The sequence below is a fragment of the Salvelinus fontinalis genome, chromosome 1 (genome assembly GCF_029448725.1).
Source record: "Salvelinus fontinalis isolate EN_2023a chromosome 1, ASM2944872v1, whole genome shotgun sequence".
Taxonomy (NCBI): Eukaryota; Metazoa; Chordata; class Actinopteri; order Salmoniformes; family Salmonidae; genus Salvelinus; species Salvelinus fontinalis.
This window is the reverse complement of record NC_074665.1, coordinates 58390199-58406988: the sequence shown is the minus strand read 5'-3', so window position 1 is coordinate 58406988 and position 16790 is coordinate 58390199. Positions and strand designations below refer to the sequence as shown.

Sequence of the window (16790 nt, the reverse complement as noted above, 5' to 3'; positions counted from 1 at the left end):
AGAGAAGTCTCCCACGGCTGTGTGCCCTCAGAGATTTAGCAATGGGGGCAATGTGGTCACATGCCAGACGGCAACTTTGAAGCCTGAAACTGTCAATAGGCTGGTGTTCCTGGCACAGAACTTGTGAAGAGGGAGGCAGTGAATTGTTACATGTGAACTGAGAAACATACAGTCTGTCTGGTTAATGCCCCCTTTCTGCTTCTATAAGGTTAAAAGCAACTTTGGGCTTATACATTATTTTTTTTTGTTGATAGATTGGAATAAATGGGCTCCAACAAAGCCCTTTTGTTGTTAGTTTAGTCAAATAAAAAATGTTGAAATTACTTTCAGAACCATTTGCTGTCTACCTCTGATTATGCCTCAGCCGCTCCATAGCTGATGTCTGCCCGCTTGCAATTCTTGTTGACCACACTCTTTGTTCCTGCACTCTCTCCTCATTAATAAGTTAATGATTTAAAAAGTGTGTCTCATGACATTGCAATACATTTGGGCTCCCATCTAAGACTACAGAAAAACCCCACAGGCTACTACTCTTTCTACTGTAGGCTACATAGGTCTAATTTATGTTAAATTAATTTGATGGAGCACTGGTGGAGAGCCGCAGCGCTGCGTTTCTCCAACAGCACCCTGGAGAGGCACGCTGGGCATGGAAAATATAAATATTTTGTAGCACTGCCTTTGGCAAAGTGGGCATTGCTTATCATGGGGCGGCATCAGCACTCACCTAAATAGCCTTCATGCCACTGAGTGAGAGAAGATATTGTTTTTGGAAAGAATAATGTGAGGTGTTGTTGGAGGTGCGTCTTGGTCAGTTGAGCTCAAAAAATGCCGCCCTTGTCAAACTGCCGCTCCAGGCAGCTGCCTAATCCTAGATTTATATTTGATTCAAAAGCATCTCTAGTCAAAGACATGTCATTTAACTTTTAAAATGTATTACCTTTTATTGGGGCTCCCGAGTGGCGCATCTTAGTGCTACAGGCACTAACACGGAACCCAAACCAGCTGCGCGCATGCGCTATCGTGCATAAATTTATTTTGCCATCCCACACCTAACGCAATCACGAAAAGCAGGTTAAAATATCAAACAAACTCTGAACCAATGACATTAATTTGGGGACAGGTCGAAAAGCATTAAACATGTATGGCAATTTAGCTAGTTAGCTTGCACTTGCTAGCTAATGTTAATTTGTCCTATTTATCTAGCTTGTCCGGGTTTCGCCGGTGTAAGCCGTCATCATAAATAAGAATATATTCTTAACCCAACTTGCCATGTTCAATAAAAGGATACATTTTAAATTTAAAAAATACAGTTGAAGTCAGAAGTTTACATACACCTTAGCCAAATACATTTAAACTCAGTTTTTCACAATTCCTGACATTTAATCATAGTAAAAACTAGGATTAGGATCACCACTTGGGTCAAACGTTTTGGGTAGCCTTCCACAAGCTTCCCACAGTAAGTTGGGTGAATTTTGGCCCATTCCTCCTGACAGAGCTGGTGTAACTGAGTCAGGTTTGTAGGCCTCCTTGCTCGCACATGCTTTTTCAGTTCTGCCTACGAATTTTCTATGGGATTGAGGTCAGGGCATTGTGATGGCCACTTCAATACCTTGACTTTGTTGTCCTTAAGCCATTTTGCCACAACTTTGGAAGTATGCTTGGGGTCATTGTCCATTTGGAAGACCCATTTGTGACCAAGCTTTAACTTCCTGACTGATGTCTTGAGATGTTGCATCAATATATCCACATCGTTTTCTTTCTTCAAGATGCCATCTATTTTGTGAAGTGCACCAGTCCCTCCTGCAGCAAAGCACCCCCACAACATGATGCTGCCACCCCCGCGCTTCACGGTTGGGATGGTGTTCTTCGGCTTGCAAGCCTCCCCCTTTTTCCTCCAAACATAACAATGGTCATTATGGCCAAACAGTTCTATTTTTGTTCCATCAGACAAGAGGACATTTCTCTAAAAAGTACGATCTTTGTCCCCATGTGCAGTTGCGAACCGTAGTCTGGCTTTTTTATGGTAGTTTTGGAGCAGTGGCTTCTTCCTTGCCGAGCGGCCTTTCAGGTTATGTCGTTATAGGACTTGTTTTACTGTGGATATAGATACTTTTGTACCTGTTTTCCAGCATCTTCACAAGGTCCTTTACTGTTGTTCTGGGAATGATTTGCACTTCTCGCACCAAAGTACGTTAATCTCTAGGAGACAGAACGCATCTCCTTCCTGTGCGGTATGATGGCTGTGTTGTCCCATGGTGTTTATACCTGCGAACTATTTTTTGTACAGATGAACGTGGTACCTTCAGGCATTTGGAAATTGCTCCCAAGGATGAACCAGACTTGTAGAGGTCTACAATGTTTTTCTGAGGTCTTGGCTGATTTCTTTTGATTTTCCCATGGTGTCAAGCAAAGAGGCACTGAGTTTGAAGGTATGCCTTGAAATACATCCACAGGTACACCTCCAATTGACTCAAATGATGTCAATTAGTCTATCAGAAGCTTCTAAAGTCATGACAATTTTCTGGAATTTTCCAAGCTGTTTAAAAGGCACAGTCAACTTCTGATCCACTGGAATTGTGATACAGTGAATTAAGTGAAATAATCTCGCTAAACAATTGTTGGGAAAATTACTTGCGACATGCACAATGTAGATGTCCTAACCGACTTCCCAAAACTATAGTTTGTTAACAAGAAATTTGTGGAGTGGTTGAATAACGAGTTGTATATATATATGCTGTAGCATAAACACAACCAGTCATGTTTTTATATTATTGTCAGAATCACTTCAAGGGGCTCCTTCACTAGGCTACTCATTCACGTTGATCCACTCGCAACATATTTCCAGCCTCCAAACAGTGGTGAATGGAAAGAGACATCTGTTACACAAAACACCAAAAAGAGTAATGCCATTTTGGCGACAGAATGAATTGCTCCACTGCTGTCCGCGCGTCTCAGTGTCGGCCACTCATCTCTGCATTGGCAAAATGTCAGTGTTCTCGTCGAACCACATCGCATTTTGGAGCATAAGCTATAGACCTACCACCCGTTTTCAAGTCCATTCGCTCATCTTTCATGCCTCAACATGTAGTGATGGTAAATAGTGGTGTAATAGCCTACAGTTTTCTTGACATTTATTTTTCATTATTGTGATAGGCTCATGTTTTACCGGTACGGCATACCCCACTATTTATTTTGCCGGGACGCTGTATCGGACCGCCTTACTTTAACCTCTGATTTTCAATAAACATTTGGAAACTAACAACAGTTTACATGTCAACAATCTAAGCCAACCCAGTCTGTTTTGCCTCTGTTGCCCACGTGTCAGTTTTGTTGCTAAACAACCAACCCGTCTTTAATTCGACATATTTTTTTATTTTTTTTACAGTGGCATCCACAATTTAGCAGCTGCGATGACAGGCTGCTAAATACATATAGGGGAAACACTGAGCATGTGGTGGCAGGAATATATACTCCTCTTTGAAATGGAAAAGCCTCCATCATCCAGTGGCACACTCCATGGTGCCAGGCAGGAGGGCATCAAAAACAGCACTCAGTACATGCCTGTCTTGTGATTTGTTTTACTTCTCACATCTGCAACTTAATATTCATGGTGAGAAAATAGTAAATCTGTAAAGCAGATGTGCCAGTGTGGAGAGAGAAAGTTACAGTATGCTGTGATTAGCTTACACTTCCTCTTCACACAGTGTACTCCTGAATTATAGATCAGCTCAGAGTTCATTGCTCTTCAAGACTGGGTCACGTTACAATCAGATAAGGTGTTGCTGAAGTGCTACACCTTCAGTTCTGTAGTACTATGTATTGCTGAGATGAAACCGTGTTCTCACAGTGCATCAAAACAGAACTCATTTTTACAATGACAAGGTGTTCAAAAAATGCAGTTGCTCAAAATAACCACAACCCTCATTATGCCAGTATGTGGATCCTGTTGGCACTGTACGCCAACTAGACAGTGTTCTTTATCCCGATAAACTGGAGTATACTTATGAGACAGTGTGCTCTGCTGACAAATCATGCTTGCTGATATACTAGCCTCTCCCTAATACAGTATTCTGCTGCCGTATGCAGAATGCAGATCTCCCTCACTGGGGCTGGGCACCAACAGTATAGAGCCCCAGCCCCAGGAAGGGAGGGAAGGAGAAAGGGGAGGTTTGCTCTGAGACGGCTGTGTTTCTGTCTCACAGGACCCCAGTCTGTTTCAGCAGCTCACTACCCCCAACTCCCCAGGTTCCACTACAGGCACCTCTCAAACGGGGGCAAGTGTGCAGTAGCGTGAGAGTGTGTGTGTGTTGGGGAGGGGGTGGATAGTGGCTTGCTTGCTTATCAACTCAGTGCTTGAATCACAACCGTTCTGCACACAGTGGGTTGCCATAGCAACGACGATGGGGTTTATTCTCCCCAGCCTGGTGAATCTTCCCTGGGCGTCTCGCTCACACACACTTCTGGGAAAGGCAGTGCAGACTTAACTCCCCTACGGTACAGTACAAACGTGATGTGATTACAAATATGTAGACAGGCTTAAGCTGGTCAGATAGCAGAAGGAGAAGAGGACATGCAGAGAGGAGAGGAAAAAGCAGGAGAGAGGAAAGAGCGAGAGCAGCTCCAGAAAGCAGCACTATGGAAACGAGCTGCGCCCACAGCAGGTTTCCTCTTTCTCACTGTAACACACCAGTCTCTCACCACATGTGACAGACAAGGAAAGCGCTCCTATTGTTGAGGATTTCAAGAAAAGCTGGAGAACAATGAAAACCTTTAGACAGGATTGTAGGTCACATTCAGAGCTGAGATAAGCGTGCACAAGTGGAACTTTCACATAAATGATTCTCTCATTTAATGAGTTCAGCGCAAAGATTTCAGAATACCTCCCTGTGTGAATAGTGGCATAAAACATGGTCTCCAATGTGCTTGGTTATATCAGATCTGCTGTAATGTAGGTCAGAATCAAATCCTCTGGCCGTAAATTACTGTACACATACCAAATTTCATAGCTTTAGTGCCGATTTGGATACATGACAAACATCTCAACGCATCCATGTTATCATACCAGCTGTCACAGTCAGTAGTACCACCAACTGATCAAACGACCCCACGAGTCAGACTGTCAATGACCCTTGTTAGCAAGGCCAAATGAGAAACCAAAGGACCCAGCCAGATGGACAGACTTCATACATGTGAAGGAGAAGAGTACATAGCCATTAGTCCTGTCCTCCCTTTGTTTCCAGAGCTATCAGTTAGAGTGGTTTTAATATAGCCCCCTGGGGCTGCTGCTGTTGCTCATGACCAAGATAGAGGCACCTCCACTAGGACAGCCTTGGCCCACACTCAGAGACTAGCATCTGGTGGCAGGTACCAACACTGTCCTGTCTCTCCTACAGATCAGGCTCTTTTCTTTCTACTTTAATCTAAATTAATCTTGAAATGTGCTGTTCTTTTACACATGCTCAATAAGACAACTACAGTGTAAGTCGCTATGGAGAAGTGCACCTGCTGGAGTGGCTGCACTGTAATGTCATGACAATACTTACTGTAGATAGAAAGAGTGGTGTAACTCAAGGTCCGACAGTATCGAACTCAGGCTTGGCTAAATAAATAGGCGTATTTCTGTACTAAAGCAGGTCATGGTGACAGATCTCTTACTCTGTCACAGGGATGTCCTCAGGCAGACATCTCCCTTTATTTGATCTTCAATCTATAGGGTGCTCCCGTTGTGGCAGTTTTCACCCAAAACCCTACAGCAGGCAAAAATGGGTCTCTCTCTCGCTCTGTGTGTGTAGAAACTAGGGCTGGGAATTGCCAGGGACCTCACGATACAATATTATCCCGTTACTTTGGTGCTGGTATGTATTACGATTCCACACATATTTGGATTCGATCCTGTGATTTCATTGCGATTCGATGTTCCAAACATATTGCTCACAATATGTCTGCCGCAAAGGGACAAGAGAGCGCCAATTTCACCAGCCTCTCAACTGATTAGGATAAGGGTGTAGCTATAGGGTGCAGTTTTACTGTTAACTGGGACTCCAGGCCTGCTAGAGATCTGGTGGTACTCAACGAGGAGGCCACATAGGGGTGACTGCACCAATTATCAACCTGGGTCGCGGCTTAATATAACACTCGCCAAGCTCTTCTGCGGAATACGCTTTAATTAATTAAAAACCTCTCATTATGCTATATTAAGACAGGGGCAGTACTCATCCAATTATAATTTCTCTGAACATGGCGAGGTCACTGACACAATCTCTTTTTATATAGATAGTCATGATGCTATTCTCTATTATACTTTGCTCCAGTGTAGCTTAAGGGGCATTGGCTACACAGCAATGCAGCATCTAGATAAAGGCTTGGTTTGATCCGATCCACATTAGATCTGCGCTAATTTCTGATGGAGCCGACATGCCGGCCTTTACCGTGAATGCGATCTCTGCGAAAGTCGGGGGAAAGGCCATTAAAAGCCGCAATGTCAGCTGTCCAGCGTGCTGCGCTATGAATTGAATTCCGGCCTCAATCTATATTGCATCTGCCAAATAAAAAAAGAAACCTACAAATGACAACCCTGCAAAGACTGCTGGCGTATACCAGCTATCGGCACAGCTCTGACATCAACAGGACATTTAGGCTTAGCATGTGAGATTGCATGAGTAGATGCATTTAGCCCCAAGCTACAAGTAGCATACATGCCCTAATAAACTGATCTGCTCATGTTTCAAATGCAAAGGCCATGAAAGAAATCACTTGGGGATCAGGCATACGCGGTTCCCAAATTAAATAAATGTTGCGAAATGCCGATGATTCAAAGAAAGCAAAATAACCTCTGGCTTGAAGCTTTCCCATAATAACACACACTTAAATCTTTCCATGATGAAGTCCAAGACAAAAACAACAACATCCACCCTAGGCTCTGCTCTAGCCATCTCAGCCCTCTGGCCCAATAACAGACAGTCTTTGTGTAGGTCAGCAAGCCTCAGCCGCGATGGGAACTCAGTCCCCTGGAGCCTCCAAAACAAGCTCCACTACTCCGGGGCTCAGCATAGAGACATACAGCATTAAAGTGTCATATGTTGAGAATTATTTAGCATTTGGATGATAGCAGAGAGTATGTGAGCTGTGAGTGTGCCAACTCATCTTTAAATGGCTTCTAAAAAATGGGCATGGGGTAGGGGTGAGGTCAAAAGATACATTAGGCTCAGTGCCCTGAGGACCAAGGCCCTGTGTGTGAATGGAGCACTGTTCCCTTTAATGCAGTGAAAACAAAATGAGCTACTGCCTTAACACACCCCAAAGCAAAGCAGTGCTAAGGGGCGATGTTACACAGCAGGTCCACTCTTCAATTCACATCGGTACTGAAAAGTGTAGGCCCAGAAGTCTTTTTTTTTACTTGACGTGATGCTACGCACATGGATTTTTGGGGGCTGGGGAGAGCTCCAGAAAAATCTGCATGCATGCCAAACAGAGACCACCAAATAAATAGGCCTAACATTCATTTGGATTGAGTAACCAAGAAGAGAAACCTTCATAGGACCAATCAACAATACTGGAAAACCCAAATATCATTACTAGGAATGAAAATAATTATTATAATAATAATAAATCCCAACATCCTCCACACAGAGTCACTTAAAATGTTTGGAAAAATGTAAAATGACCATTTCCAGTGTGAACTAGAGTTAATAAGTTAGATCTCAAAACCACCTTCTGGCCTCAATCACCAGGTAGTACTCAGTGAACTGTTGGCTATTTGGAAAGCACCCCTCACAGCTTCACAGTCGAATTCAGTGGACTGTGAAGTACCTGGAAGCGATGCATCCACCAATGATTACATCAGGCCCTGATCCTAATGACCAAAGCCTAGCTAAAGGAAGGTATTACGTACAGTTGAGTAATGAGGATCCTGAAAGAACATGACAAAGAATGAATAGCCTACTTCATAAATAAAAGGCGATGCCATTTTTTAAATGAAAATCTAGTGCACTCCTAGTGTAATAAGTCAGAACTAGGAAAGCATTGGTTCTAATCAATCATTCCTTCTGACAGAAACAAGTCATGAGCATTGCTCCTTCCCTACAAAACCCAACCGCAATACAGTGTCATACCGTAGTAACACAGTATCCATGCCAACAACAATAGCACTCAATGAGCGACTAGCGCCTACAAATATTTAAGCAGCCGATCGATAAGTGCAATAGCAGAAACCTTGGGACACATGACAAAATGCATGCCAATGAGAGTTGACACCGCAATAAAATAAAATATATATATGAAAGACATTATGGAACTATAGGCCACTCCACTTTAACAACCTCTGCACAAAGTCATTTTCCACGTGTCCAAGACACTGGTGCACTAATAGGATGGATGGATGGAGGGGGGCGGGTCCCAGAGGAATGGAGGTCTCTTGTCTGACACCGGAGCTCTGAAGAGGAGAGTTAGCTTAAGTATTACATTTGTTCAGTTGCAGGAGACTTTGAACGGAGTCAGCACGATCAGTAGCTTAATAATGTTCCTCATCCCGAGATTCAAGAGTGAAGCTACACTGCAGAAGCTCGACAGACAAAAGAATGCCGCCAAACTACACAGACCCTTAGATGGTAGAGCTGCCAACATAACCACCATATATGCCAAATGAGCCCTGCAGTGTGTACGTGCCCACTTTAGTATGATGTTAACTCCATTAGTTGAAAACCTAGAGAATTGATTACATTTCCATCTGGAGCACGTAAGATTAAAAAGGGATGAATTAAAAAGGCAGGAACAACTGGGACCACAGCAAAGAAAAGCATAGACATTGACATTGAACAAAGTGCCTCTCTCTAGACTTTGATCAGCCCCAGTGGTGAATGGCTGGGGCCCGCTGGCCTGTTTTCCACGAGCCTAGTTTTGGATCAGCCAGGCAGGCCAGTCATAGAGGTTGATAACCAGCAGCACTGAAGCACCAGGGTGAACCTTAGCCAGGGCAGAGATAGCAACTTAAGGCTGGATAGTAGGCAATCCAGAACCTAGGAATAAGGAGTAGTGTGCTGGAGGATGCTTCAATTCAAGACATCAAAAATCAAGGGGTCTGTTGACCAGACCTTTAATCTGAAATTATTATTATTTATGATATTGAAATTATTTCAATATCATAAGACTGGGCTGTTCTTGTTTCAGTGGAGCAATTACTTGTTCACTAATCATCCAAAAAAATAATAATAATATTGCTGAAAGTCACAAAAGAAACGTTAAAAAAAGCCAAGCCGTGTTTGCTGGCAACTGGTCCACTGATCTCAGTCAAGTAGTTGTCATTCACACCAAAGGCCAGGCCTCCGTCAAATCTCAACCTTTGATGAATGTGAATGAGGTAATCAAGTGGATTTCAAACAAACAAGTCAAACGGACTACGCAGGTCTACTCAAAACACCACAAGAATCACTGCTGTCCACATGAAAGGAAAATGGCATGGCGTTTCCAGTTAACGGAGTAGTTGATTGTGGGTGGTAAAGCCACAACAACAATTGAGAGACTTGCTACAAACAGTGGGGGCTTCACTGGATTGACAATATATAAAACATGAGGTTAGCGCAAAGGCAGGGAAGGCTAGGAAAAGATTGATGACACCCACCCTAGAAGCACAACACGTTCATTGTGCATCTAAAGCTAATGCTTTCAGCTTGACATGGCCACTTGGAGAGTTGATGTTCTTACTTAACCCAAGCGTCTAATAAGGGTCTTAAGACTCTTGGCTTTGTGACAGATTATTTTGAAAGCCATTTTGAGAGGGCCTAGCAGAGCTTTCAAGGCTTATGACATTAATGTCGATAAACAATGGCCCTGCGTAATGAGATGCTCAAGGGATGTTTAATTGGATGTTCCAGGAAGGTCTCTTAGCCAAGCATGTAATAGCAGTGTCCAGAGTCCTGGTCATCATCCTACTCCACAATATGGTATGTTGATGAGCATTGGGCTTATGGGGATGTGACTGCGTAGTTTCTGCTTTGAGACTTGCAGATGACTATAGGAAGATCGATGGCGGCCGACTGGAGAGAACATCTCTGTCCGGATTGAGGAGAGGATTTCCCACGGTTGTGTCAGACTGTGCTGCTGGGTAAATACCCCATAGTCAGCTCCACACATTCCTGCCGTTGGTGTTGTGCATGCTGGATCAAGTGCATTTCCTGATTATCATTCTGAGAGCCAAGACACCCTGAGACGACCAATTATCTCTCCCAGCAGAAACACCAACATATCATGGCTGGAATTCTTTATCGTCCTCATGTTAGTTATTAAGTGTGTTCTCTCTCGGATGTGAGGTTGACAAAAAAGTTGGTGGACAGAGGTGCTGACAGCTAGATAAGCTTCCCTTATATTAAGGCCAGAGCCACTCCATCCGCAGTCATCGTGTATACCAGATCTTGTCATCAGGAAGCCCCGCTTCCTCCCTCTATCCATCAGATTAATGGGAAGTCTCATTACTTGAGCAGAATGGAAATGATCAACCACGCTCTGAATTGACTCTCACATGCAAGAACCTGATATGATCTAATGCAGTGAAAACATCAGCCAAGCAGCGAAACTGAGACACTACTGGCAGACAGCTTTTAAAGTTACTATAGTGGGTAAGTAACTCCTCATATTGTGTCCGTTTTAATACTGTTCTGAGCGCTCACAAAACTGAAGCCAAAATACATCCCAGATCTTCATTAGTCAAAGCGTGAGACGGAGAACCACATTAGTGTGCTGCGTTTCAGCTCCAGAAATGTCTAACATGTCTGCATGCAGTTCCCTTCCATTTATAGACGCCTCCGTGACATCTGGATGGAGGTCCCCTTGCCACATCACACCAGCCACAGATATCTTCAAATATGTGTGTGTTTATACTTATTTTCCAATGTGTGTGTGTATTTGTTTATAGGCTAGTTTAAACTTGATTTTGTGCACATGTGTGTGTGTGTACAAGGCAGTCTCCACTGAAACGTGTCTTGCTGACAAACCTCAGGGTAGAAAATGTCATTGATCCCAAAGAGCAAGGAAGCTAATGGCTTTAACAGATCAGCACAATGAACCAGACCTCAGCACCAGATGCAATCTGTATCATTTTTCCATTAGAGCTTCAGGGTTAACTGCCCACTCACCTGGTAGTACGACTTTATCTGCCGGACCAGGATGGAGAGGTTTTGTATGCGCAGTGTTGAGTCATTGTTCACTTTCTTGTTGGTTCTTTGAACAGTGGCTTTTGGATTTCTGTGGGGAAGAATTAGATGTGAATAAGAGCAGAATAGACAAATACTTTGTAAATTGTCTTTCTGCCTTTCAGTCAGTCAGTAAAATGCTGCATTAGCAGTACAGTGTTAAATCAGTGTTGACATTTCTCATGGTTGTGTTGATGTCCCCAGTACTAACAGAGCTATGTCTAAACCAGGCCTCTCCAACCCTGTTCCAGGAGAGCTACCTTCCTGTAGATGTTCAATCCAACTCCAGTTGTAACAAACCTGATTCAGCTGATCAACCAGCTAATTATAACAAATCAGGTACACTAGATTACGGTTGGAGCGAGAGCCTACAGGACGGTAGCTCTCCAGGAACAGGGTTGGAGAGCTCTGGTCTAAACTCTAGAACGTTTGTCTGTGTTGCAGAACAGTTTGTAGCAAAAACAACTCACTATTACCCGAGTCTGGTGTGAGAATCGCAGAGGGAGTGCATTCTAGTTTAGTCAAGGAGTACTATTGAGATGCACTGCCCCCAGGGCTAGGAGCGTAACTGTTATCAGGAGTGTCAACCTGCATTAACAGGCATTCCAGACATACTAAGCATGGGTGTGGTACTTCTGAACAATACGTATTTTCCTTGCTCTGAGTGTATGAGGAATGCATGACATTCCCCTAACCGACTAGGTGAAAAACCTGTCGATGTGCCCTTGAGCAAGGCACTTAACCCCGATTGCTCTTGTAAGTCGCCCTGGATAAGAGCTTCTGCTAAATGACTAAAATGTAAAAAAATGTCAATGCAATTCCAACAATCTACATTTAATTAATCAACAGTTTAGTAATTAATCATGCATTCTAAATCATTTTGCATTATTGTTTTCAAAACTACGTTCATTACACGCTATGAGGAATTCATTATGAAACAACCTGAAATTCAAAAAAAGGGGTATTGAATTGAATTCTTGAACACTGACACTGAAAAGCAGAGGAATTTCACCTCATCTGTCCTCACAGACCATCAAGGTTGACCCAATTTCTGAGTCCCTCTCGTCTACTGTCTGTTAGTTCAGAGCTATGCTTTGATGATCATCAACCAAAAGGTTTTGGACCAACATGGTTTACAAGCTCAGAGATTAAACACACGCAGGCCTCCACTGGGCTCCTTCACTGGCCAGATGGCTTGAGTTCAGTCTCTGGATGCTCTCCTCTGACCTCATTTCTTACTGAAGCCAATCTGATGGTGCGTCCATGCAGCGTTGCAGCGTTGCACTGGTCTGGAGATCTAAAAGCTTTGCTGATAAAGCGAATGATGTCACAATGTTGGAGGATGGGACAATTCTTTTTGACAACAAATTCTCTACATTTGTTGCATGGCCATTAAACCCAAATGGCATGGCATGTTCATTAAATCTATTGTAAACAGGGTTGTGTGTTTACCTGCATGAGTGCATGTATGTGTTTAGCATGTGCGTGCAGTCATACATGCGTGAGTACATGCCTGCATCTGTGATCCAAGCTTTTAGCATTCATGTCTAACACAACCTTATGTGTACACGGCTAATTTCAAATTAACCTTGCACAATTTCTCCCCTCACCGTTAACTCTGTTCTAGATTGGGCTTCCATGGAATTAGTACACTCAGTGAGGGATAAAATGCACCTCGGTCATATTACTCATAATGGAAAAATAGGCCCGTTGCCAAGCAACTGATAAAAAAGAATAAACAGAGTTTCCAGCATCTTCCCGAAACCCCCTGTATTAAGACTTAGCAGTTGGCCTAGAAAAAATAAAAATGGCACTTCATAAGACCAGAGAGCTATCATTGAACTATGCTAAATAAAATGACAACATTCATGATTTTTTATGAAAGCAACTTCCCCGAGAAGGGAAGCGGGTACAAAGCAGATGTGTTAATAGGCATTTTGATCAGCTATGCTCCCACAAACACACACTGTCCGCTCAGTCTTGCAAATCAGAAAGACAGTGTCCACTTTAAGAGTACTTGAATGGCACTGGCCACATGACCCCACCGCTCACTCAGAGCCCCTCTAGAGGAGCACTTTGAGGGGGGGGGGGGGTCGTCTTAACCCCTAATTAAATAGCATGGAGGGAGCTGTAATCCTTTCAAGCCGAGCAGTGGCTGCACTGAGGGAGCTGGGAAGGAGGATGCTAATTTAGTAACTAACTTCTCTATACATCACAGAGCCAGAAACACACAGCCAATTCAATGTGCCTTGAAAACACAATCCCAAGTTTTTTTAGTTTTTTTTAGGCAGAGGCCCTCTCTATTCCTCCTCCCTCATTGGACAACATCACCCCCAGTGTTAGTGACAGCAGGCGCCTGAATAGGGCCCTTTGTGAGGTAGACAAAACCCAAATGATGTACCACAATGATCATATAGGCTTCAGAAAATGGGGAGTCAACATAAGTCAATAGTCAATGCAGAGCACAATACTGCCCAGGGCGCTCCTGTGTTGCATTGGGAAATAACCTACTTCTGACATGCATCATCATGCAGCAAGTCAACGGGGGCAGAGTAGAGCAGGGGCCGGCTGCCCAGCACGAGGAGAGGACAGAGCCAGTGAGCCTCTCAGTCTAAACACACTAGTGGGGAGGAGTGATTACTTCCCAGGCACATGGAGGGCTAGCTGGGGGAAATCACCAGAGAGGAATGTGGATGATGACTACAGTTGTCCCACTGTGGTGAGGCGGTGCTCAGAACTATACAGGCAGGATGACAGTGTGTGTGTGTGTGATGGAGCTGCTATAGTGTTGCCCAATCATAGTAGTTTGGTTCTGTACAGAGCTTTGTGTCATTCATGTACATTTCCATTGGGCCGTTCCTATTCCTGTGAGTCTCTGCATGGCCTTGTTAAAGCAGTACCCTTTCAAGGTCACAACAGCTGCTTCCTGCATGTCTGACTCAAAGGGCTTTTTTCCAGCCTAACATCCTCCTTCAATACCATAGTCTAGCGACCATGTGAGTGAAGCACAAGACATCAGGCATAATAATAATAATAAATGCCCACTGTTTACATTACCATTCAAAAACAAAACCACTAGCTCTGTTGTGTTCACACCAACCATAGGTAGACACGGAGAGATGTTTTGGTTCAGGCAGATAAACGGAATGTCGGCCAGGAAGACGCGACGCAAGGAGGATGGTCATTAAGGTTCGGTCCGTGGCAGATAACGGGCAAGCAGCATGGTGTGGGATGTCTGTCTAGCTGGCTGTCAGTAGTAGCCTATGACTGAAGCCTTTGATTTCCAAGGAAAAATAACCTAGCTGAGGGAAATTCAACAAATACACACCAGCCGTCCAGCAAGAATCCAAACTATGCCCCGTCCTCCTAAGCAGGAGGCATGCCGCTCAGTGAAAACACAAGGAGAGAGCGTGCATGGAGGCGTGTTGTGTCTGGTTCAACAGTGTTGCAGAGGTGGTGGTTGTGATGCTGTCCTGTCTTAGCACCCATTTTTTTTCCAGTTGAAAAAAACAAAACACCTGTTTGTGTGAATTTGGGGAGCTGCTGGAGATTTTAATCCTATATGGATTAAGATAATTCAACTGTTGTCCTTCAACAGATAGCTTCCTCTAAGCTACTGCACCGCTGCGTTAATTGGCCATGTCGGGTTGGAAATGGGCCGCACTCGTCTGTGCTTTTGTCCTGACTGAGGTGTTGAGGGAGGGGCTCAGGAACAATGAGCATGTGGTTTCCCTACAGCTGCTGCACGGCTTCAGGTGAAATTAACGTGTGTGTATGGCGTGTCACATGCTCATTAGTCTCATTCATCTGAGTTTCATGGACTGAGGTGATGTTTTTGAGCACTGAAGTGGAAAATAGCACACACTTCCAGATTTGAGGGGGATGTAGTTTGGCCTTGATTCATACATTTTGCTTCAAAAACAGGTTCAGCTCTAATTTGTGCTACAATTTGGCCTTCAGGTCAACCATCCCAGACACTAAAAATGCAGCCATTCACCTTATTCCAACTGTGGACCTGAACCACTGTAATGTATGCCAGTACAACCAGAAAAAATAACTGCTTTTTGACCAATGTAATGAGAAGAGAGAAATTTCACTTCTGTCCAGTCTGTGCTCCACACAAGAAAACAGACCTACAGTATATTGCTGAAAGGTGGTCTAATTGGTTGGGCAGTAGTGACTGAGGGGCAGACAGTGACACCATGCCATCTGTGAGTCCAACTAGCCGTTAGATAATCCAGCAGGGCCTCTGTGCTTCCTGGACAACTTAAGTCTGCCTGCCTCTGTCAACAGCTTGGAGAGATATTACCAAATTAACATACAGATGCTTAAATCATTTGGAGCCCCGCTCTGTGTACAGTACATGATGAACCACACACACAGTATTTACCATGAGAAGATTCAAATGGTAGTAAGCCAAACTCACTATTTGTACAACAAGCACTGCAACTCATTTCATGTTCATTTTATGCAGTACATGATACACCTTCTACTTCAAAGCATGCCAACCTGGAGGTCTACACAGCTCTGTGCTAGAAGTATGATGCCTGTATGCCTATTAGAAATGTGTTTTTAAATGGATTGTTTGATCTTTGACATCCATTTATCTGTCTAACGGCTGCTCATGGACAAGACTGAGCACCCCTTTACAAGGCTATATTGATCATAGGCAGGTCAATACCAAGTATGCCTACCATTACGCCCCCGATAACAGCACTTAGCAGGAGTTTCAACACAGACATGGGCACTGAGAGGGCTTATTGTTGGGCAAAGCCATCAACTTTACAGACCGCTGGGCAGTTCATCTTTTCATCACTTAAAGCAGCTCTCCACTCTGCATACCAACTCAGCATCACTGCAGACAACAGTAAGTTTGGTAGCCATGACCTGTTGAATAAACTGAAGCCATATGAGATGTGACATGGTTAACATGAACTAAATCTACTCTTTTGTACAACTTCACTAAATAAACTGGAAGCCTGCGTTTTGATATGGCCGAATCAAATAAACCAAGGACAAACATGGGGGAATAATAATAACTTCATCCAGCACAAGGTAAATATTTACCAGTGAATATCTTAAACCAGCCAATGCAAGATGAACATGTAGCCTTGATGAAACTGTGAGAGCGAGACAAAGACCTGCTTCACAACAGATTTTGACAATGTGCCTTCTGTATGGGAGTCTTGCTGGGCAGACGAGTGCCAACAGCTGCCCAAAACTGACTGTGCACACACACACACACACAAAGAGCTAGGATGAAGAGACTGGCCAGCCCCAACACCCTGCCAGCCAGACAAGCACAGCTAAACTACAGGTCATTAAAACTGAAAACTGCTCTTGGGATGAGAATCAACAATTCCAAATATTAGGCTTTGACTGATTATATTGGCAATTGTAAACAAGGTCTACCGGTATGACTGGAGTAATGGATATGGATACAATACCAAATTTGCCTCAACAGACCTGAGTAGAGTTTGCAAGGTCATTGGCAACCTAGTAAGATTTGAGAGCTGATGACAGTGTTGCCAAGGCAGCATGAGCACAGCAAGTACCTGGAAACTGTGAGATAACTGATACTCTGGGCCAGTAGAGCTTAGACCTGTT

General features: G+C 43.8%; 1 protein-coding gene across 5 annotated transcripts in view; it reads right to left on the bottom strand.

Moving 5' to 3' along the window:
• The window catches only part of LOC129858404 (girdin-like), an 89786-nt gene that overhangs the window by 71208 nt on the left and 1788 nt on the right, over nt 1-16790 (bottom strand). For all 5 annotated transcript variants that reach the window (XM_055927605.1, XM_055927611.1, XM_055927621.1 and 2 more), the window contains exon 3: nt 11127-11235. In XM_055927605.1, coding sequence (XP_055783580.1) covers nt 11127-11235 — 109 coding nt within the window. The remainder of the gene's footprint in view (nt 1-11126; nt 11236-16790) is intronic.